Source organism: Hemicordylus capensis, chromosome 2, assembly GCF_027244095.1.
Source record: "Hemicordylus capensis ecotype Gifberg chromosome 2, rHemCap1.1.pri, whole genome shotgun sequence".
NCBI classification, from domain to species: Eukaryota; Metazoa; Chordata; class Lepidosauria; order Squamata; family Cordylidae; genus Hemicordylus; species Hemicordylus capensis.
The window spans coordinates 130,389,296-130,413,569 of NC_069658.1; the positions used below are offsets into that span (position 1 = coordinate 130,389,296).

General features: G+C 43.9%; 1 protein-coding gene across 6 annotated transcripts in view; it reads right to left on the reverse strand.

Moving 5' to 3' along the window:
• The window catches only part of RIGI (RNA sensor RIG-I), a 65,444-nt gene that overhangs the window by 23,292 nt on the left and 17,878 nt on the right, over window positions 1-24,274 (reverse strand). For 3 of the 6 annotated variants that reach the window (XM_053304003.1, XM_053304001.1, XM_053304002.1), the window contains exons 2-8: window positions 21,360-21,494; window positions 15,214-15,392; window positions 12,017-12,167; window positions 6,425-6,550; window positions 3,642-3,749; window positions 3,001-3,154; window positions 275-533 (exon numbers count right to left, since the gene is read on the reverse strand). In XM_053304003.1, coding sequence (XP_053159978.1) covers window positions 275-533; window positions 3,001-3,154; window positions 3,642-3,749; window positions 6,425-6,550; window positions 12,017-12,167; window positions 15,214-15,392; window positions 21,360-21,408 — 1,026 coding nt within the window. In that variant the 5' untranslated portion in view covers window positions 21,409-21,494. Of the gene's footprint in view, window positions 1-274; window positions 534-3,000; window positions 3,155-3,641; window positions 3,750-3,842; window positions 4,181-4,361; window positions 4,493-6,424; window positions 6,551-12,016; window positions 12,168-15,213; window positions 15,393-21,359; window positions 21,495-24,055; window positions 24,180-24,274 lie in introns of those variants that run through there. The other 3 variants (XM_053304000.1, XM_053304005.1, XM_053304004.1) reach the window with 3 other exon arrangements.

The following is a 24,274-nucleotide window of genomic DNA, read 5'->3' on the forward strand; positions in this document are numbered from 1 at the left end:
GGGCTACTCGTGAGTCACCAAGGCACAGAGTTGCAAAATAACACCCAGAAAATGGGGTTAGCCGTTTAAGGGGCAGGGTTAAGCAGGCTAGCCACTGGGAGCCACACAACTCCCACTGGTTCACACATACAGTGGAAACCGGGCTGGACTCCCTTAGCCCAGTTTCCACTGTGCGTGAGAATAGCCTCTTGGTCTTTCAGAACTTCTTACATGAAAAAGCTCTCAGTGGGACACACACATTCTCAATGTTCTCCATAAAAGTGTTAGGCCTTACCTGAGGTAGTGGCGTTGCAGCCTGCTCAAATTTAAGGTCCAAGTACCTGGACATTAATACATGGTAAGGGTGATTCCCAACGGTGTTGTGGCACTCATCAAAAATCATCAGTGTAAACAATGAAAGAGAGCTGAGTGTTCCATCATTGAGGCAGTTTACGAGAATCTGAGGAGTCATGACAGTTATATCGTTCCCCTCGATCATCATAGCTACAGGGGCATTCGCAGCCGTTTCCCCACATATGCCTGTAACAGTGTAACTGGGAGGGGGGAAAGACAGACATTGATCTTAATATTAGCGATTCATGCTGGCCATATGATGAGCCCTTTCTCATGAGAAGTGGAAAAGGGCTACCCAGTTTGTGGGGTAAAGTGCGTACCTCCCCAGAGACAATTGTTCCACCATGACTGGGCAGGCGAATCACCTGCCCAGACGAGCACCGACTACTGCCAGTAGCTCTGAGAGTCAAGGTGCTGGGAGGCGCCGCCCCACCCGCCGGAGCTTCAATAATGCACCACATGAGTTCACAGTGCATTACGGGGATCCCCCCTCCCCTCCCTGAGTCTGTCAGCTGTGGCTGAAAGTAGCCGCGGCTGACACACGAGCAGGAAAACAGGGTTAGGAAAGTACTCACTCTCCTAACCCCATCTTGAGGGGAGGCTTGGAAGGTGGGTTTGCCGCCATGGTGTTGCCGCGATCAGGCCCGATCCCGGCAGTTCACATGCGCATGCAAAACCAGGCTGGGCTCCCTTAGCCCAGTTTTGCATGTGTGTGTGTGAATAGCCTCAATGGCTCTAAAAGTCTGTGAGGAAAAAATCAAAATTCTGCAACTGGGCAGCATCAGGGGAGAAATATAAACATACCAGCTTAACCCACACAGAGCATCTGTGCACTAGTACTTGATTGCTCCCCTCATCCCAGAGCCCCCCTCACCTCAGAGATCTCTCCACCCTCACCTGAGCAGCACTCCTGCTTGTCCTCCTCCATCCTATTGCTTCCATCCCCCTCACCCCTCTTGGGGTGCATTGCTGGCACCTACTGGCCTAGTTGCAGCCCCCTATCCCCAGAAATCTCCCCACCCTCACCCGAGCTCTGCTCCTCCCCAGAAGGCAGCAGCAGCGGCAGCGGTTGACCGGGCCCTTCCTCACTGCTGCCACCACCATGGCCACTAGTTCCCTTCAGGCCGCTGACAGGCCCGGGCCCATCCTTCGCCCTTCCTTCTTCCTCTCTTCCCCTCCCTTCTTTTTCTCTCTTTCGCTCTCCTCCACTCACTCTTCCCCACTGTCTTTCTTCAATTCCCTTCTTTTTGTCTCTCTTTCTCTCTCCCTTCCTGAGTTAACAGATCTTATTCAGCTTGTTTCCTCATCTAATTCACACAACGACAGCCTTCTTTTCCTGAAAGGGCTCTTTCCTCCCTCATGACCCCTCTGTTTGCAGACCCCTGCCTTCTATCTATCTATCAATCTATCTGTCTATCTCCTCTACAATCAAGAAGATCTTCCGACCAAGTAACAGTTTCATTCCAACTGGCCTTAACCATCACAGGTTCCTCCCCCCGTCTCTGCATACGGAATCCCCACTGCCCAGTCAGGTGCTTCTGCTCGTGAACTCTCACGAGAGCTACCACACATGGGATTAGCCACTGCCATGCCTTATAGAATTAAATATATAGAACAGCAGATAGATAGACAGACAGACAGATAGATAGATAGGATGAATACATGCCTAGTTCTAGCTGTTTTAGTTTTCAGCAATTTGGCCCTTTATGAGTATAAGGGAAAGTATTTAGTAGGAGAAAGGCTAAGATTTAGGATCCTGGCAAGTGGCAGAAAGTCATACATGGTCTAAGGGTTCCTTGTCCCTGAACCACTAGAATCCCTGTTCACAGAAAAGCTGCCTACCTCAAATATAAAAGATAAAAAGGTGCTTTTAATTTTAAAAAAAAATTTATGTATTGAAAGTTGGGAACTTCACTACAGAACTATTCTTGTCAGCCCAGTCTGAACTGGCCCACAGTTAGTTAAGCCAGCAAGTGCTAACAGAACAGAAGTGATTTGGCTCACTTAAGGCTGGTTCCTAGGCATGTTCATGACTGCAACACTAAGTGATGTTATTCGCATGTGTAAATGGCTGTAACAGGTCTAACGCAGAAATAAAGCTTCCATATTTCCGGTCCTCATATCAGATCATATGCATTCAGCTGTCAGTCATTAAATTCAACCAACAGAGAAAGCAAGTGATATATCTGCATGTGTGAACAGCTAACCACCAATTTATTCAGAATTGTGCCGATGGTTTTTAACTGGTAAATGCAAATAACCCACAAAAATTAATTAATTTTTGCATGACTGCGCTGCATTGATTTTGATGGGCAAAAGTAGACTAAAATGATCACACACATAGACACGTGCTCAAAGGCAGCTTTTAGTTATTTCTGCAAAATAAATTGATCACTTCTAACAGGATAATGAAAGCAATTAAATGATGAGAGAATTTCACTCTTACAGCCTGATCATATATACTGTATGTTTTCTCAGAGGTAGACAAACTGAGTTCAAAGGCCCTACACACAAGCAACTGTGGACAGACTTGCAGGCTTAAGAGAGAGTATCTTCCTACACAGGATCTGCCTAGGGTAAATACAGTAAATACTGTAAAGTGCATGCATGCTGCTGTTAGGTAACAAGGAAGCAGCCCAACAATGACATGAAGAACTTAGACTATACCTGCTTCTTTTGAAGTGCTCCTGGAAGACTTTCTTCTGCTGTTCATATACTGGGACTTTAGTAGCAAGAAAGACAACTTTCCCTTTCTTCCCAGCAGGCATGTTGCGGAGGTGATGGTCACATATCATAACTGACACAAAGGTCTTCCCAGATCCTATGAAGATGGAGCACAGAACAAAGGGCTGGTTGGATGTATTTGTAATCTTCTCAATAAGGGTCAGAAAACATGACATTGCCTTACACTGCATTTTATTATTGTTCCCTGTCGTCTCACTGTTGTATACTCCAAGCGACTGTAAATGATTCTCCATAATCTCAGATATATGTTGCCAGGCCTACAACAACCTGAGATCCCTTTTAACTGGAAATGCTAAGGATTGAACATGCCAAGGATTGACTAGGACAGTTTACATGTAAAGTACACGGTCTTCTCTCTCAGCTATGGCCCTTCACGATAAGTAGAGGTGTGATTTTTCAGATTAACACACTATTCAAATTTCAGCCTTAAGAAAAATCCTAAGGCTTTTCCCAGATACCTTCCTTAGACCCCTTCTAAACAAGATCTAGATAAATTTTACAACCACACAACAAATTTTTAAAATCCCATTTCTAAGTATAAAAGGAATTCAGAATGACCTTACCAGTAGGGGCACAAATTATGGTATGTTTGCCATTGAAAGCTGGTTGGGCAAGTTCAGTCTGATAGCTCCTAGCCTCCTTTGGAACATAAATGGATCGCTGACAGACTTCTAGAAACACAAGCCAACAAAAATCATTTTGAAGAGTCCGCTGCGTAAGATAAATGCTGGCTATAGATTACCCCTTTTTAGGGTCATTATTACCATAAATCATCATGTGACTGTTAAAGTTTACTGATTTGTCCTAAATCAGTGTCCTACATTTATCCTAAATCAAAGTTTACTGATTTTTCCTAAATCAGTGGCTGCTTGTGAGTGAAGGAGCTCTAACATGACACAGAGCTGCCCTGCTTGAACAACAGAGATGTGAAACACTTAACCACTGCTCGTTAGTATCAGTCTTAGTGTTACGAAAATACTGGTCAGCAAATCATTAAACACTTTGGAAGGGAAGCAAAGTGGCGGGCACTGGGAACTCAAAGACTCCTGCCAGCAAGCAAGCAAGCAAACGCTGCCACGGGAAGCATTTCCCTGTGTGTCCCCGTTGCTATGGTGACAGGGCAGCAGCCACTGTTCCTTCACTTTCACAGGAAGTAGGAATTCCTCTCCTGTCAAGTTAAGCAATATAATTCCAGAAGTTTAACTCTTTTAATGAATTATTTACATCCCTCCTGCAAAAGTGTCGGGCTTCCCTACCCTCCTCTGTGAGACTGGGTTGTATACCTGGCCAAACCGAGGGGTGGGGGGAAGGTGCAGTGTTGAGAAAAGCAGAGGGCTCTCATAATGCTGACGTCGGCCCCACAGCTACAGCCCTGTGTGGAAATGCTAGTGAACGGGGAGGAGTGGGAGGGAAAGGCCCCTAGGGAGGCCAGGGATTGGTGGCCAATCCACTTGCCTGGCTGGAGGAGAAGGGGCAAGCTAGAAGGGAAGAAGAGTGTCCTAAATGAAGGCTTTATTTAAGGCAGGGGCTGCCGAAGATGAGACGATCAGCAGGGATGGGGTTTGTTGGTCTGGTAGACTCCCGGAGAGGAGCTTGTGACACTTTGCTCCCGCTGATACGCACAGGAGTGGAGTGAATATACATCCCTCCACCCCAGCTCTGAGGCAATGCCCGTGCCTGTAATTCAGTGTGAGAGGGTGGGAAAGTTAATTGCAGAATTTCTCCTCCCTAAACACGGACAAAGAGCTTCAGTATTAATTCCCATTCCAGGAACTGAACACACACACACACACACACACACACACACACCTATTGATATTAATGAAGAAGGGTGTAGCAGAGATCTGATTCTCAAAGTGCTTTAAAATGGTTGAAGAAAGAAGAAGAAAGAAGATATTACTGTGCTCAGTGTTCAGCCATCATGAAGCTCAGGCTATTCAAGAGAAAACAGTTACTTGCAAGCTTTTTCCCGGATTAGCTCTACGACAGTCATTCAAAGCAGTAGTTCCCATATATTTTTTTAAATTAAGGATCAATTTACCCTGCCAACTGACAAATCAGTTTTATACCAGCTAAACTGTCATGGCTTCCTTCAAATAACCCTTGTATTATGGCTGGGGGGCCCTAGCCCTCGCAGAACTACATTTTCTGGAGTGAAAGAATGAACGTCAATCGTTTTCTCATTCTTCTTGCTATGCAAACTGCTGTGAGCTTTTTGTCGAAGAGAAATGTCTACATTTTTATTATTAATAATACCACCAGCATCACTGGAATCTGTAATGTAGAAAAATCCAGGAGAAATCACAATAAGAATTTCATTTAATTGGGAACCATGTCAGTCACATCACCACCCACTTGTGCTATACACCACCACCCACTGCCACAAACTCAACTGGATTTCACAAACCTCTTTTGTGGAAGTCTCCCCAGCCACTGATGCCTTGACTCCAACCCTGCACTCCGGAAATTAAATAAGGAACTATTCATCTTCTGTGTCTGAAAATCTGACCCATCCATGCATTTTCAGGCACCTACTGTTTTCCCTCTAATCTTTCTCAACTATGCCTTCCCCCGCAAAAAAACTCTAAATCCCCCCCCAAAATGCATTACTTTCCCAGAAAATGTAGGGAAACTCTCAGGATACAGTCATAGAAAGAGATAAGTCGTTGATATTTGGAAGAATGCTTGCAAACTGCAAGCTTTTTTACTAATATATATACCTGGGGTGCACCTCGAAATCTCCAAACATGCCCATTTAATTTTCATACTTCTAGCTAGCAGGCAGGTAAGCATGTCTCCATAGAAGACAAAGGAGCCAAATCTCTCAGTTTTGCCTTGAAAAACAATTGCATCTCAACAGCTAATCACTGTCCATGACTCTTATCATTTTATGTAATTATATCTAAGAAAATATGCTGAGTTTGAAGCAGGAAATACAACAAAGGAACCCTGGGCACCAGGGAGAAGGGGGAGTGATAGGCCTGCATCTGTGGAAGGAAGGTACAGTAGGATTCTAAATAGTACAGTAGTACAATAGGATTCTACCCACATTGGTCTGTTCATCTGAATCTGTTTTCCAAGTAGGAATAAAAAACCACAGATATAATAAACAAATGTATCATCTGAACTGGCCATCTTTTCCTTTCCACCTATTAGCTTTCCCATGGGCATTCCATTCTGAAAATAGTTTAACACAGTGATCTATCCCTAGGATGCTTCAGTTTCCTAGAGGCTCCCAATCCATCCTCTGGAAATCAGCAATATATTACTCTGAATCCACTGCTATTTAACAAAAGGTCTGTAAGAATACAGACTCTTAATCCTAACATTTTTCAGATGCTCTTACCTGAAGGGGAACATGCATTTTCACTAAGGTTGTCAGATTCTGCTTCTTCTGAATAATGTAAATTTACTTCAACAGCACGGCTGTCCTCATCCACATCTGTCATTTCAGCATCCGTGTTATTATGTTCTGAACATATGGGGGGGAAACACATTTAATGTTTCCATTATACATTTCAGTATTTTTGGCTTGGCAGAATAAGAACACAATTTATGTCAAACAAAATGTTCACTACAAAACCAAAAGAACCCTTAAAGAGGGTTTCCTGACATCCCATAAATAAAATAGACATAGGATAGCTTCCAGACCATAGCAGGATGGTGTACCATGGGCAGAAACTGCTTCTGTGAATAGAAAGAGTCCAAGTTGCACAAGAACCCCTTACATGGCACAACTCTCTTATCATTCACAGAAGAAGCATGTGCCAGAGTACAGCTCCACTAAAGGTCTGGTTGCTACCCACCAACATTCCCTGTAACAGGAAATCCCAAATGATGTTGACTACAATACCCATAATCCCCACTCAAAGGCTATTGGGAGTTGTAGTCAACAAAACCTAGGAATCCCTGTTACAGGCAACACTGCTGCCCACGAATATGGAGTACAAGACCCACAATCTGACGCAGAATCTGGCATCCCAATTATCTCAGTAAGCTTCTAGCCCTTATAGCTATGAAGAAGAAGAAAGAAGGCCAAGTGGTTTCATATTACTGCTTTGGAGAAGTGTGAGTGTGTGTGTAAGATGTTGTCTTCACCACAAACAAGCATAAGTATGTCTGAGCACTTTTACAGAGACAGTCGGTGGACCTTCTCCATAAGAACATAAGAAAAGCCCTGCTGGATCAGGCCCAAGGCCCATATAGTCCAGCATCCTGTTTCATACAGTGGTCCACCAGATGCTGCTGCAAGCCTACAGCAAGAGTTGAGGGCACACCCTCTCTCCTGCTGTTACTCCCCTGCAACTGGGACTCAGAGGCATCCTGCCTCTGAGGCTGGAAGTGGCCGATAGCTCTCCGACTAGTAGCTGATGATAGACCTCTCCTCCATGAAGTTATCCAAACCCCTCTTAAAACCATCCAGGCTAGTGGCTGTCACCACATCTTGTGGCAGAGAATTCCACTAGTTGATTATGTGTTGTGTGAAAAAGTACTTCCGTTTGTTGATCCTAGATTTCCTGGCAATCAATTTCATGGGATGACACCTTGTTCTAGTGTTATGTGAGAGAGAGAATAATTTCTCTCTATCCACTTTCTCCACACCATGCATGATTTTATAGACCTTTACCATGTCTTCCCGCAGTCGTCTTTTTTCTAAACTAAATAGCCCAAGGTGTTGTAGCCTAGCCTCATAAGAAAGGTGCTCTAGGCCTCTGATCATCTTGGTTGTCCTCTTCTGCACCTTGTCCAGTTCTACAATGTCTTTCTTTAGATATGGTGACCAGAATAGTACACAGTACTCCAGGTGTGACCACACCATAGTTTTGTATAAGGGCATTAGAATATTAGCAGTTTTATTTTCAATCCCCTTCCTAATGATCCCTAGCATGGAACTGGCCTTTTTCACAGCTGCCACACATTGACTCAACACTTTCAACGAGCTGTCCACCATGACCCCAAGATCCCTCTCCTGGTTAGTCACCGACAGCTCAGATCCCATCAGCGTATACTTGAAGCTGGAGTTTTTCACCCCAATGTGCATCACTTTACACTTGCCAACATTGAACCACATCTGCCATTTTGTCGCCCACTCACCCAGTTTGGAGAGATCCTTTTGGAGCTCCTCACAATCTGTTTTGGATTTCACTAACCAAAAGAGTTTGGTATCATCTGCAAATTTGGCCACCTCACTGCTTACCTCTACTTCTAGATCATTTATTAATCAATTAAAAAGCACTGGTCCAAGTACAGATCCCTGGGGGACCCCACTTCTTACTTCCCTCCATGGTGAAAACTCTCCATTTATCCCTACCCTCTGTTTCCTGTCTTTCAACCAGTTAGCAATCCACACATATACTTGTCCCCTTATCCCATGACTGCTAAGTTTCCTCAGGAGTCTTTGATGAGGAACTTTGTCGAAAACGTTTTGGAAGTCCAGGTATACTATGTCAACTGGATCACCTTGATCCACACACTTGTTGATACTCTCAAAGAACTCCAAAAGGTTGCTAAGGCAAGATTTCCCTTTTCAGAAGCCATGTTGGTTCTCTCCCAGCAGGGCCTGTTCTTCTAGGTGCATTACAATTTTATCTTTGAGGATGCTTTCCATCAATTTGTCTGGAATGGACGTTAAGCTAACCAGCCTGTAATTTCCTAGATCGCCCCAGGATCCCTTTTTGAAAATCGGTGTTACATTTGCTACGTTCCAGTCCTCCAGTACAGAGCCCAATTGCAGGGATACGTTAAATATTTTAGCAAAGAGGCCGGCAATTTCACATTTGAGTTCTTTGAGGACTCTTGGATGGATGCCATCCAGCTCTGGAGATTTGTTAGTTTTTAGTTTTTTCAGACAGTTTAGAACATCATCTCTTGTCACTTCTATCTGATTCAGTTCTTTAACCTCCATCCCCAAAAAGCCTGGTTCAGGAACAGGTATATGCTCAATATCCTCTGCCATGAAGAAGTAAACAAAAAACTCATTTAGCTTCTCTGCAACCTCCATATCCTCCTTAATAATCCCTTTCACTCCCTCATTGTCTAATGGTCCATCCGCCTCCCTGGCAGGTTTCCTGCTTCTGATGTATTTAGAAGTTTTTGTTATTTCCCTTGATACTTTCAGCTAAATATTCCTCAGACTCTCTTTTTGCCTCCCTTATTGTCACCTTGCACTTCTTTTGCCAGAGTTTGTGTTCCTTTCTGTTCTCTTCGTTTGGACAGGCCTTCTAATTTCGGAAGGAAGTCTTCTTCCTTTTTATGTCTTCCTTGACGGTACCTGATAGCCATGCTGGCATCCTCCTGGACTTAGTGGTACCTTTCCTCCTTTTGGGTATACAATCTAACTGGGCTTCTAGTATTGTGGTTTTGAGTAAACTCCATGCATTCTGGAGCAAAGTGACTCTCCCGATTTTCCCTTTCAGCTTTCTTTTCACCATACTCCTCATTTTGGAGAAGTTAGCACATTTATTATCCAGTTATCACACTTATTAGGACTGATGCTCTCCTCCCTAGATTTAGTACCTAGGGCCAGTTTCCATCACAGACTGCTGTAGTGGGGCCCCCTACATTACCAGACAGATATTGCTTGCAAACATCAGCCGTCTATTCATTTCTCCAAGTCTTTTAAGGTGCTCCCTCCAGTGGTGGACAGTGTCAGCAAATTTGTCGCAGGTCAAGCCATTTGTGGATCTAACCCCCATCCTGGTAACCACGGATGCAAGCCTAACTGGACAGGGAGTTCATTATCTCTCTTCACATGCACAAGGCAAGTGGGCTCCAGCCAAACAATGACACAACATAAATTGGCTCGAATTAATAGCAGTCTACCTGGCTCTGGTTGCCTTTCAGGACCTTGTTGCGGGTTCCCTCATCTTGATTTGCATGGACAATATATCAACAAAAGTGCACATAAATCTCCAGGGGGGAGGACAAGATCCAGATCCCTGCACCTACAAGCCACAGAAGTCCTCCAGTGGGCAGAATGCCATTCTGAATCAATTATGGCACACCACATCAGTGGGATCATGAACATGTGAGCAGACTGGTTGTGTCACCAGGACATTGATTCATCTGGCAGAATGGAGCCTGAATCCTCAGGTTTTCAGTTGGGTAACAAAGCACCTGGTTTGCCCCCAGATGAATCTGTTTGCATCTGCACTCAACACAAAACTGCAGAGATTCTTCTACTGGCAGTGGATGCTCTATCAGCACCATGGCCGCCTTTGCTTCAGTATGCTTTTCCATCAATCCCTCTTCTAACCAGATGCCTAAGCATGTTGAGAGTAACAAGAGCAGAAATAATATTGATAGCTCCTTTTAGGCCCAGGAGGCTTTGGTTCTTGGACATAATGAACCTGGCAATGGAAGGACCTCTGTTCCTTCCCCAAAGGCCAGTCCTCCTATCTCAAGGCCCGGTTTTCCATCCAGATCCAACCTGGTTAAAGCCGACTGCCTGGAAGCTGAGTGGGAATCTCCGATTCATCAAGGGCTGTCCTTAAGCTATCATAGATACAATCCTTGCCTCCCACAAGCTATCTACCAACCGTATTTACCAGTTTATGTGGAGGAATTTCCTGAGATGGGCATCTTGCCACTCTCTGCAGGGCCAGGAGTATAAAATGAATGAACTACTGGCTTTTCTTCAGGAGGGTCGGGCTATGGGCTTGAAAGCTAACAACTTGAGAAGACAAGCATCATTTCTAATGCCGATGTTGTTTCCATATGTTCAAGGGGAGGCATTGCGGCACCCTTAACTCAGGTTAACTCTGCTTTCCATAGATTGAAGGATATATATCCACCCTCTTTCTACTCTCATCCTAATCACCCGAAAGATCAACCATGGCATACACTTGATGTTTGGAGGCTCTGTGCATTTACACCTCACGTACAGCCTCTTTTCATAAGTCCAACTCCCTTTTTGTTTCCTTCCAAACAACCACCATGGGTCCCAAGATGTCTGCAGCTACCATAGGCCGCTGGGTTAAGGCCTATATTTTCCTGACATACAAACTGCAATGTTTACCCTTGCCTATGAAGGTCATGGCTCACTCCATGAGACTGGCAGCTGCTTTGGATGCTTTCTCCACTAAGGCTCCTCTGGATAAAATTGCAAGGCGGCAACATGGGAATCTCCGTCCATATTACAGACACATTATAAATTGGACTTTGCTCCCTTGGCTAGGGTGGCTTTTGGCTGGAGAGTGTTGCAGTGGGTGTTGCCTGAGCATTAGACCTAGGTGATCTGAATTTTTCCCACCTAGGTCGTGAGCTGTGGTATGTTCCCATGTTGGGTGACCTCCTACACCAGCAGAGAATGGAACATTGGTCCCACAATGAGGATTTCTTCTTGCTGATTTAACAGAGATCACCCATGAACTTCTGGGTCTATTGCTGGATACCGCCTGCTCTGCTTGTAGATATTTGACTCGTTCTGTGTCACTTTTACTTTGGTTATTCTACTGTTGTTCTTATTTTCTGTCTCTATACGATCTGTTCCCTTTTTGTGTGGCTGACCTCTTGCTTCGAGCTTTTCAATGGAACTGAAGGGAACCACCTACCAGAACATTCTTAAAGATTTCTTTGATTTACATAGTCCTGCCTTTTGGAGCATGTGGGTGGGGATAACCCACAATGGGTGACCTCTGTTACACCAGCAAGAAGAAACCTTCACGGTGAATACCAATGTTCCATTTTCTCAGCTTTGAGACAGAGAGAGCTTCCCTGCACACACGACTCTCTGGATCTATATTGGAGTTCCAGCATGTGCATGGGAACCATATGATCAGAGCTCTAATTTCTTCTTCTACAGAGAGCTGTACACTTCTGCCCATGCCTCTCTGACCCTTCTGTCTACATTCCCAGTTCTACTACATTTTCTTCAAACTCACAAAGAAGAAAGGCAGAAAGTAAACCAAGGATGCAACAATAATCACATGCACAATACCTTCTTTCAAATCCCACAGCCTGCTTTCACAATAATAATCAGCCCGATCCAGTGCAGTCTGGAAGGTTTTAGGCCAGTGCGCCTTATCTGACCTACCCAGGCATTCCAAAAGTTTCGTTGCACTTGCTCCTTTGCCTTTGTTATGGTTAAGCTGCACGTCAAACCACAAGTCAAAATTATTAGCATTCTCAAGAAAGAGAGAGAGAAAGCAGATATCCATTCTTTAAAACGGAAACACTATACCAGCCCAGAACCTCCACAATTATAAATGGATATATACAAATGGAGCATTTATTCATTTGCACACAAACAAAAGCCAACAAGCCTCTGCCAGCACATGTAGCTGCATATGTATGCAGGGAACATGGCAATGTTCCCTGTAGGGAATGAAAGCAAAGCCCTCCCCACTGCTGCAATCAAGGCCAAGCTCCAAAAGCATCCAGTGCAGCACTCAGAAACTCACTTCCTGCTGAGGAGTGAGGATCCCTCGGAGCAGGATCCCTGCAGGAACAAAAGCAAAGCCCTCCCCACCACTGCGATCCCTGGTGGGGAGTAAGTTTCTGAGTGACACACTGGGTGCTTTTGAAGCTTGGCCACACACTTGCGTGGCCTCACAAGCACACAAGGGGCATGGCCACGCAAGGGGGATGTCGCCATACTAGCTCCTCAAGTACTACCAAAAAAGCACTGTTAATAAAGCAAGCAATATTGAATGTGTTAAATCATGGCAGTGGTCAGAAATGTGTGTATTATGTATTATTATTATTTTGTGAGGTTTATTATTACATTATTTCAAATAAGATCAGCTCTATAATTTAAGTAGTATGCATAATTTTAAGGGTCTAGGACAACCTCTGCGGCCAACTCTCTGGGGCCAACTCAGTATGGGACACCTCAACACGGCCAACTCACTGCAGGGACAACTCAATGTGAATCTCCGACAAACACTTCAAAGCAGTTCCCTGCTCTCTCTATAGCGATGGGAAGTGGGCGAAGGAGGCAGAGAGCAGCCCGCTCCTGCCAGCAACCAGGGGACACGCAATTATTACTTTATTTGAATTTGTGTCACAACGAGTAAGCCCAATAGTGCCCCACACTTCAAAACAGTTCCCTGCTCTCTCTATAGGGATGGGAAGTGCACTCCTGTCAGGATATGCCGGTACTCATGCAGTTGAGCTTGGCTCTAAGCCTCCTTGATTTGAATTTCTGCATTAAGACAAAAAGGGCTTTGGAGAAGTGAGCCAGGTGCAGTTTTGGATATGCCAGTATTCATGCAGCTTGGCTCTGCATATTGAAAACGGGCATATCTCCTAGCATCCTTCCTTAAGATTCCTTCCTTAATATTATCTCCCATATATACCACTGGGCTTGCTGGTTGCAACAAATTCAAATAAAGTAATAATTGCATGTCCCACTGGTTGCTGGAAAGAGCGGGCTGCTCTCCGCATCCTTCACCCATTTCCCATCCCTATAGAGAGAGCAGGGAACTGTTTTGAAGTGCGGTGCACTTGAAGTGTGGGGTGGGCTGTTTGTTTGCGAAGAGAGAGCGAGGAGCTGCTTTGAAGTGTTTGTCAGAGATTCACATTGAGTTGTCCCTGCAGTGAGTTGGCTGTGTTGCGGTGTCCCACAGTGAGTTGGGCATAGAGGGTTGGCCCATTCCCTGATCCAGCAGGGTTGTTCTTATGTTCTTTACGAATACAGGCATAGTTTAACTAGATTGTTATTGTTGAGTTGTGTGTACACTCTCTCTCTCTCTCTCTCTCTCTCTTCAGACCCTTACAGCCTATGAATGCTTATGCAAAAGCAAGTCCAGGGGCTGACATCCTGATTAAATTTCTCAATGGAAATTACAATACATTGAACTTAATAGGACAACTTAGTCATGACCAACTTGTCTTCTGATGAGTAATTTAGTCAGGGTCTCAGCAACTGAGTTCAAGGGTTGCTTAATCCCAGGCAAACATGAATAGAATTGCAGCCTTAATGTCTAAAATGAGAGGTGCTGTAACTGAACGCTACTACCTCTGCCTTGGAAAACCCTGGCAATAATTTCCAGATGACTTTGTTCAACGTAGATACAAAAACATCCAAGGCTACAGATATCAGATATGATACCAGCTTGCAGAAATAATCATTCCACCTTTGTGCTTTCCCACCTAGCTGAAAAATATACTTGATCCTTGCAGAGAATGTGAGTTGTTAGTTAAGAAAAATGAACATCAGCAAAAGTGCATCTCTTATAGGGAATGAGCATTATGATAATTGCATCTTGAAAAGGTGGACAATAGGGACAAAGGATAGGATGAAGCATTGTCCTGTATAATTTACTGGATGCACTTCTTCTTTGAACAAAGGCTGAGAAAGTTCTAAATTACTTGATAATGTCAACAGGCATGTGGATAAAGGCGATGCGGTTGACATTCTCTAGGATCTCCAAAAGGAGTACGAAAGACTTGCCCTTGCAGAAGCCATGCTGGTTCTTTTTTTGGCAAGGTCTGTACTTCTATATGTTCTTCCAATATAGTCTCAGTTCTGTCCTATCCCAAATGGCATAACATGGGAATGGGACAGAAACTACCTCACCATGGAAAGTCTATTAATTTCTGGGGTGTTTTTTCTCCCAAATGACTTAACATGGGGATTGGATAAAAACCACCTCATCATGGGGAGTCCATTCATGTTGGGGTGGTTTTCTACCCTGTGTCATATTTTTTATTAATAACATAAATATCTTAAATGGTGAGAGGCCATACTTGTGGATGTATGATGTTCCAAGAGTATGACAACAAAGACATTGCTGGGAGTGTAGTGGTTTCCTTGTTTACACAGTTGGGGGTGGAAATCTACCCCAAAATCTGGTTGAGAATTTAAGAAATAGCAATAGCAATAGCACTTACATTTATATAACGCTCTATAGCTGGAAGCTCTCTAAGCGGTTTACAATGATTTAGCATATTGCCCCCCAACATTCTGGGTACTCATTTTACCGACCTCGGAAGGATGGAAGGCTGAGTCAGCCTTGAGCCCCTGGACAGGATCGAACTTGTAACCTTCTGGTTACAGGGCGGCAGTTTTACCACTGCGCCACCAGGGGCTCAAAGAAAGGGTGGTACAGTTATATCAGATAGTTTTGATACTGAGATTAATAAAATAATAATAACAACAGTAACAATAATAATAATAATTAATAATAATACCTGTAGAATTTCTTCCAGTTCTTGATGTATAAGACACTCATTTAAGAAGGGAAGTATCTGGTCAGGGTCAATATTTTTCATGGAGGGCTCAATTCGCTTCAGTAATATTCTATGCGGCTCCAGACTGTCAATCATCTTGAAGTCCCAGTTTTCAATTGCTTCATAAAGGCCAGTGTAACCTTTAGAAGCAAGATGGCAGAAATATATGGCAACAAATAAAACTTGTAAGAAAAGATTTGGATTGAGAAAACAAGCATTTTTGACAAAGCAAGCATTCTTAATCAATGCATACAAGACACTTTGTTTTGTTCATGGTTAGCCATTTTTTGCAGGGGTTGCTGGCCAAAGATTCCCCTGAGAAACTAAGGAGAAACAAAGGGGGTGGGGGAAATTTTGCCTGTGTACTTGTAAAGTGTAGTCTGTTTACCAAAGGGCTAACCAATGTTTGTTTCCTTAAGGCCACGCTACCCTCCAAAGATACGTACTGGAAGTATCCAATGCCCTCTTGATGGCCATGTTCTATAATAAGGTTAGCATAATGTGGAAGGAAGGGTTTCAAAGTGACGCCAACTGATGGGGAAAAAATGGTCTAGTCTGCTCTTGTGCCCCATCAACAGCCTGGTGTGCAGAAATCAGAAGATGAAGCTTTAACAGCATGGAGATAACTTTTATCACTTGCTAGAATCTGAAAAGCAAGCTGCTGTTAGAGATACAGGAACAGGGACTGAAAATTTTTTTGGTAACTCTTGGATTCATAGAAAGAGAGCATATGCACTTGGATGGTACAAGGCTGTTAACTAGAGGAACTAACAAACGCACTACCTGAAATACGCCCTCAAGAGGTTGGATGGTATATCAGTTCTTCACCTTTTCAGGATGCACACAAGAAGATATCAATGCAAATAAAATGTCTGTGAAACCTTCCTGGTTACTTCCTGGATTGTTTCACATCAGTCAAACAATGAATTCCGCCCCACCCCCACACAAACACCTTTATTCAATCTGAGCAGGACCGCTAGGTAGCTGATCAGTGGATTCAGGGCCTCCAAATTGCCAGCTGTCCTTCCCTAATTCACAACAGCTTTTTGAATCCAAAGCCACCCAATTCTAGTGTCAGTAAGCTAGCCACCCGGCAGGGAAGTCAAGGATGTAGCTCACAAAAGACCAGTCTGGGTTGCAGAGGCTAAAGCATGGCTCGGAATCTCTCTCTGGCTCAGGCTGGAGGCTGTCGACACTACGGATGACGTATGTTGTCTTCCAGCGGGTAACTGCAAGCTGTAGACGTGCTTTATAGTCCAAGCTGATAACTCTCAGCTGGCAGGGATTCAAGGCTTATCAGCCCTCTGCAAGAGGCTTTTACTTCTCCTGATGGATTTCAGCTGAGTCTTGTGACCCGTCTTTGCTGTGGAGTCACTGGGGGTTGCCTGCACAACTCATTCTCCAGTTCGTCAGTCCTTGTCTCTGCTGCCTCAGACTGCTGTGCCTGCTCTGGAACATCAGCCAGACCTGCCTCAGCCATCTCTTGGGAACCGACAGTGGGGCTCTGCCCCTCAGGCACCCCTGCATCAGCTGGAGGGCTGTCAGCATCCCCTGGGCTGTCAGCATCCCCTTCCTCCTCGCTATCTGAGACCGAGGGTGTGACATCTAGTTCCTATCTAGTGTCTTCTAAGGCAGTCTTTTCATACAGATAGAGGTAGAGGGATATAAATCAAGACAGGTAAACACTGCTGGCTACACTGTTGTGCAGGGGACCGTCCAGCTGGGTGAGCCATATTTTTGTTGGGAGAAGTAGTCCCAGACAAAACAAACTGGCACAAAGTATCATGACGTGAGAAAGGGGGCTTATTGAACTGAAATACAGGCAAGCCTCTTTACTCACGGATTCGTTATCCACAGTTTCACGTATCCGTGGTTGTGAAAATGATGCCCAACCTCGGCATAAATGGAAAAAGTAAGGGGGGGGACACACTGGCCTTACATATTCATGGGTTAGGGGTGGCCAGAAATGACCGTGGAGGTCTTTTCCGGCCAACGTTTTAGGGATTGGAGCCAAAAAATGGCTCATCAAATTTTTTTAAAAAACAAACCTGCAATTTTCAGAACATTTTGGGGGCATGTCGCAACTCGGGGGGGAGCTGCAGAGCAAGGTAAGAAGTCCCCCCACTTGGGGAAATCGGCCTATTTTCAGCCATTTGGAGGCCATTTTCAGCCACTTTGGAACCTAACCACCATTTTCCCATAGGGATCAATGATCCGATATTCGCAGTTTCCGTATCCGTGATACAGCCGTAGAACGGAACCCCCGCAAATATCGAGGTCTACCTCTACTGTCCAACACAGGAGATGGTCAAAGATGAACTGACCAAACCACTCCTAAGGGATAGGCACCAGACTCTTCAAGAGATGATGAGAGTCGTAGAACAGTGCATCATTGAAATCCTTCATTACAACAATTCTACCATATTTGCATTGTGAGAGAAGCACAAGTAGTGGCAATATTGCCCACTACTGCTACTGAGCAGCTTACTAGTGGTAGTGTGTAATATTGCCATGTAAAAGTTCCTGGGTTCAATCCCAAACATCTCTAGCTGAAGAATAGGTTTCTTACCTCTAACTTTGGTTATTCCAGTACACCTCTGGGCTTTGCAGGCATTTGCACATGTGCAGAGACCACGTCGGGAACATCTGGGAACATCCTTCACCTCTGGGCATGTAACAGGCTGCCTTACATGGAGGTGGGTCTTAATTTAAGAGTGACTGCTCTACCAAACCCTGCGTCCTGACATGCACGTGCATCAAAGGCATAATGCTGAATGAAGGAATTTGGTATAGCCCAGGTGGCTGTCTGGTAGATAGTTTCCAAGGCCACTGTTCCACCCAAGGCTACCGAAGTGGCCATTACTTTGGGAGAGTGTGCCTTAATAGAAGATGGAGGAGGTCTCTTTGCAAGTTTATAGCAGAGTTTAACTGTGTGCATTATCCAGCTTGAGAGATCCTGGGAAGAGGTCTGGAAGCCCCGCCTCTGACCTATGTAGGAGACAAATAGGAACTTGGATTGTATCCAAGAGACCGAGCATTGTATTTAAAAAGCTAGTGCTCGACAGACATCCAATAGAGGAAGGTAACGCTCCAATCTAGAAGTCAGACTAGAGGAAAATACAGGTGAGTTGATAGGTTGTGAGCTATGAAACCAAGAGATTATCTTAGATAAGAACTGGATATCTGGTCGGAGCACGATCTTATCCCTGTGGAAGGTAAGGTATGGCGCATTGACTTGTAAAGCAGAAATTCGTAATCTTGATTCTTTGCTGTCCTTCAAGAGAGCCCTTAAAACCTATCTGTTTGGCCTGGCCTTTCAGGGTTTTTAATCAGTTTTAATTGTTTTAATACCTGGTTTTCAGGGTTTTAATTGTTTTGATAGTTTAATTGTTTTTTAAGTTGTTTTAAATTGGTATTTATATTTGTATCTCTGTTTTAATTGTTTTTTAATGTTTTCTGTTTTAATTGTAAACCGCCTTGAGCCATTTCGGAAGGGCGGTATATAAATCAAATAAATAAATCAAATCAAATCAATCAATCAATAAAGCCCTCCGTTTTCTGGGCCTGTGAGTGGAGGTAACCGCAACCAGGAAATAAACACCTTCCAGGTGAGTAATCTGTAGTCTACAGTGGCCTCAAAGGGTAGTTTCATCAAACATGAAAGTACTAAAGAAAGATCCCAAGCCAGAGCCATGACCAAATCATCGAGATGTAAGTGCAATAAACCTTTCAAGAACTGTTTTACACTCTGGTTTTTGAACCAAGAGTGGCCTTGGTGAGAAGTTCATGATACGACGGCTGCAAAGGAAACTCTTAAGGAAGACAACTTTAAACCTATGTTTTTTAAATGTAACAAATAAGAGCAAATACGTTGAGTGGATAATGAGGTTACATCAAAGTTATGTAACTCCACAAACTTTAGAAAATGATTCCATTTCTGATCATATGATTTTATTGCTGCAGGTTTTTGAGCCACTCTTAAGATGTCTTGCAACTCTTGCTGAAATGACCCAGTATCCTCCATGCGGTGAGACAAAGCGACTGGACACCTGGGTGGAGAACTCCACCAGAGGCCTGTGACAAGGAGAATGTGGATTGGTAGGTACACATAGTCTATCGTGAGATGCTTCAGGCATGGAAACCAGCATTCTCTCTCATTTTTTTCAACTATGTGCAGAATGAGTTTTGTTCTGGGTGGCAGTATCCAGGCAGTGTGCACACATGTGCATTCATAATGGGGCCTTCCTGATTCAACCGGAGCGGGATCTAAAATTAATGCTGAGTGGATATCAAAACACTTGTGTGTGCGAGCACATACACACACCTTAGAGGGAACACTAGTGGGAACAAGGCCACCACTGCATGCTGTTTGATCTGTGTGACTCTTTAAGAGAACCTTGGTATCAAGGGAATTAGTGGAAAAAGGAAATTGAGGTGCGCATAGGATTGAGAACGTGTCTTCCAGGGAGTATATGCCCTTCCCTGCTCTGGAGCAAAAAAGATGACATTATCTGTTCTCCACTGTCGCAAAGACATCTAGTATTGGAGTACCCCACATCTGAAGAATTCGACATGCTATGCAATCTAGCATCCATTCATGTGACATGGCACAAGATCTGCTAAGCACATCTGCTTGGATGTTGGTGTGACCCTGAATGTGGATAGTTTGATGTGAGTCTGGATAGCTCCAAATAAGCTCCCCACCCCTGTTCCGATGCATCTATGGTAATCACAAGGTGTGGAATGCCGGGAGGGGAGAGTTAAAGGGATTTCCTACAGAGAGGTGGTCTGCATGAGTCCACCAGGCCATTGCCCATCTGATTGCCCATCTCAGAGGGTGGCGACATTTACTTTGATAATCCCTTGGGAGGCAAAAAGTTGTCAAGGAACCAGCATTGCAGAGAACTCATTCTGATACGTGCATGAAGCAAGATGTAGGAAGTGGCCACCTTATAACCCCACATACACTGAATGTTTCTCATCGCAGGCTATCTTTTGGGTTAGGGCAGTCAACACTTTGATACGTCTTTCTGGCAGAAAGACTCGACTCTGCATTGAATCAAACTTGAGACCTAAAGAATCAATTTTTCTTGTAGGGGTTAATTGAGATTTCTTGTAGTTTCTCTGTAGAACTAGCTCCAGTAGAGTGATGAACTAACCAAAGAATGCAAAGAAAAAGAAAATAGGAGAATAGAGAAAACTTTTTTTTAAAGGAGAAACTCGGAAGAGTACAAAAAAAGGGGGGGGGGGTGAGGAGAGGTGAATCTGCAAAGATGGATTGGGGGCAGTGTTCCCTCTAACAGGGATTCCCAGATGTTGTTGACTACAACTCCTATAATCCCCAAGCAAAAGCCATTGCAGCTGGGGATTCTGGGGATTAGTCAACAACAGCTGGGAATCTCTGTTAGAGGGAACACTGGTTGGGGGAAGGGTTCCCACTAAAATCAAGGGAGAAAGAAGTTTGGAATGTTTCCGATGTGGTCTCTGCTCATGCACAAAGCCCAGAGATGTAAAAGACAGAGACCATGTCAAAGAACTTAGAAGAGCTGCACTCATTATCATCTTAAGGAGGGGAACAGGTCATAGACACATATGAAATCAGGCCCTTATTCATCTCAGAACCAAAGGAGCCCAATTCCTTTCCTAGTAAGCAATACAAGCAGCAGGTCTGGCCAACATCTGGCAAAACTCCTGTCAACAAGAGCTTCCCAGAATCTGTAGCCACTGCTCAGTCAGTCGTGCATCCTTCCCTACAGCAAATCAGAACTTCTCCCAATGCCTTGTGAAAAGCTATCAGAAGAAAAGCCCCTCTACTTGCATAGAATTTTGATAAGATACCATCCTTTTGAATGGGATATTTGAACTAATGATGCCCCAATGAAGAACTTATTCTCCCTCAAACTGTGCCCTGCTTTCAGTTTTGTTTATACTGAAGTCCATCAGTATCTTGTAACTATTCACTTTCATTTCAACAGACAGGGTGCTATGCTCTTCCTCTGCTCAGTACTGGATTATTGAAATATCTTTCCCCAAACACAGGAGGACAAAATGCTTTAGCAAATACATCTCACACAGTTTAAGCAACCATCTTCACAGAACAACCAAACCTGCTTCGCGCAGTGCATCCAAAAATCCACGGAACCATCCTTCGGCCATGAGCTCAGTGATGGTGTCAATAAATAGCTCTGCTGCAACTGTAGGTCCCTTCTTCTCTCCTGTAGTTTGAATTCTCTCCACTGCCTCTAAAATGAAGTCAGATATAAACTGAGTTACATACGATTGAAGTTAATTTTTTATCTTGAAGAGACAGACTAGATATTGCATTTCTGTTCCCAAACGTCTCAAGAATCCACATGCCAATTAAGATTTACAACATCTCTAAAGGCAAGAAAAAGAATAATGAAATAATATTAGTATTTTCACAATGAAGAAGTTATATTTGAGAAGTCCCAACTGATATTGTCAATATCTATTTCATATTCTGAAAACCACTGGATGCACTAAAGGGAGAATGGAAAATACTCACCTTCTAGAATCCATTGGCTATTACTTTAACCTCTTTGTATATTAGCTCACTAGCATCACATCTCTTCACCCAGACTGTTGCTAGAACAGCTCTACTTTGTGGTGACACAGAAAGCAGCCCTTCATACAACTGGAACTGTGGGCTCACAGTCTCCATTTTGTATAACTCAGTTCATGGGATCATGAACTCTTCACCTGCTCATATTTGGCAAAGACTCACAGCTAGTTGCCTGACATGAGCAAAAATTGGGCAAGGGACACCAAGGTCATAATAGCTAAGACAGCAAGGGGCTGTCCACAACCTTTATCTTTATCTCGAGAGAAGGCAATCAGCCAGCAAGTAGACCTAATTAAAAAGGTACATCTCAAGGGAAGAAAATACCCCCTTTTCACAAGAGACAGAGCATTGCTAGCACTCTCTGTCACAACTCAGAAAAGAGCGAGCATTTCCCAACTCACCATCAACAGCTTAATTGGCTGTCAATGGCCAGAGCGGAGGCAGTCCATTAAAATATAAAATATACTGACATCTCCGTTTCAAGATAAGCCTTAAATCCAGCTATTCACATTTACACGTACACTTCTACAAGCCACTCTTGCCTTTTGTTTGGCAAGTCACACCCAAGACTGACCAGTTCATGCAACTATAAACTTCATTGTTCTACCTGAGTTTCTGCCCCTCCAGGGAGGGAGCATGGCTTGTTAATTGCCTCCAGGCATGTTCTGGAGTATAATAACCCCAGCCAAGCCACATGGCCTCGGAATATGTATGGATCTGTACCCTGCTGGTTCTCAAGCGTTCAAGTGGTAGCCCTATGTTCCTTGCCTTTTCTTCTTCCTACCTTTTTCTTGCAAGGATAGGAAAAACCTCCTGCTTCTGAGTCTCTTCGCACTTTTCTCTCCCCTCTAATTCTGCCTCCAAGCACTTTCTACAGCAATCCTCAACCTGCAATTTGGACCCTAAGCTAAATTACCTTCAATGAAATTCTTGTTGAAACTATCAGATAAGATTTTATTGCCTTGCCTAACTGAACTTTTTGCCTTCCTCTACCCCCATTTTTCCTAAATAAATTTGTTGTATAGCATTTCTGCCTCTTCATCTTTTCCAGTTACCAAACTTCTAGAAATTCAATACTGAAGCCAAACTGCTCCCTCTAGACAAGCTAATTCTCCACACTAAGCCAAAGCATAGTTGGAGTGTCTAGCCAGCACTCCAAAGCAGTTCTGGTAACAGGACTAATAAGGAGCTAAAGAACAAACTTTCCCTTTTAATTTTCCCTACTAGTAATTTTTTAAAATATTTCTGACACTGCACTTCTCCTGCTGATGGAAACTTTAAATGTGGTACAGAAACAACATGAAATACAGAAGATTTGGCTACATCCAGTCCCCAAACAGACAGGGCCAAAAATGAATGCACACTGCCTGTGACGTATGCGGCGCGCACACGGCGGCAACAGGCACGCGTGCGCCACGACGAGCGCATGCGTGCTCGGATTTACGAGACTTCCGGGCAACGGCGTGGGCAGGGGCGGCAGGGAGGAACGCTGCCGCCCCCGAAACTTCATTCCTAAATGCAGCGCCAGAGGGGAAGAGCGGCGGGAGGGGTAAGTACTACCCCCCCGCCCTTAAAGGTAGACCCCCCCTCAGTGCCGAACCGCCGGACTGGTCCGGTTCCGAACCAGTTCGGAGGCCTCCAACATGGCCTCCGAACCAGTTCGTGCACATCCCTACTTGCCTCCTCCAAAAGCAACAACTTATACATCTTAGAGACTAATCTTTCATCTTTTTCACACAGCTCCTTCTCAAATCTCAACATTTGATCCACAAATCCAACTTTAAGATCCTTCTTATAAAATTCATTTAGCTGATGATACTGAAACCAATTACTAACCAAATTTTGTACTTCATTTAAATTGTTTAATTTACAGCCCTTCTCTTGAAAACATAACAAATCCCTATAAGTACCCCATTCAAACTGCATATTTGTCTCTTTACAAGCCAGAGCCTCAATCAAGGATACTCATAGTGGAGTTTTACACTCCAGACCATTTTTTATATTTTACCCATACTCCCATCAAACTCCTTCTTACATAGTGATTAAGAAAGTCTTTATGCACTTTGCTTTTATCATACCACAAACATGAATGCCAGCCAAACCTTCTATCGAATCCTTCCAAATCAAGTATTCTGGGATTTCTTAATGTTATCCATTCCTTCAACCACATCAAACAAACAGCATCAAAATACAACCTTAAATCAGGCAGGGTAAGACTACCTCTTTCTTTCGCATCTGTTAAATTTTTAAATTTAATTCTTGGTCTTTTCCCTTGCCAAACAAACTTAGTTATGTCCTTCTGCCATTGCTTGAAACAGGTTAGCATATTAATTATAGGAATAGTCTGAAAAAGAAACAACATTTTAGGTAAACATTCATCTTCACAACTGAGATTCTTCCCATTAAGGATAAGTTCATTCTAGTCCATCTTTGCAAATC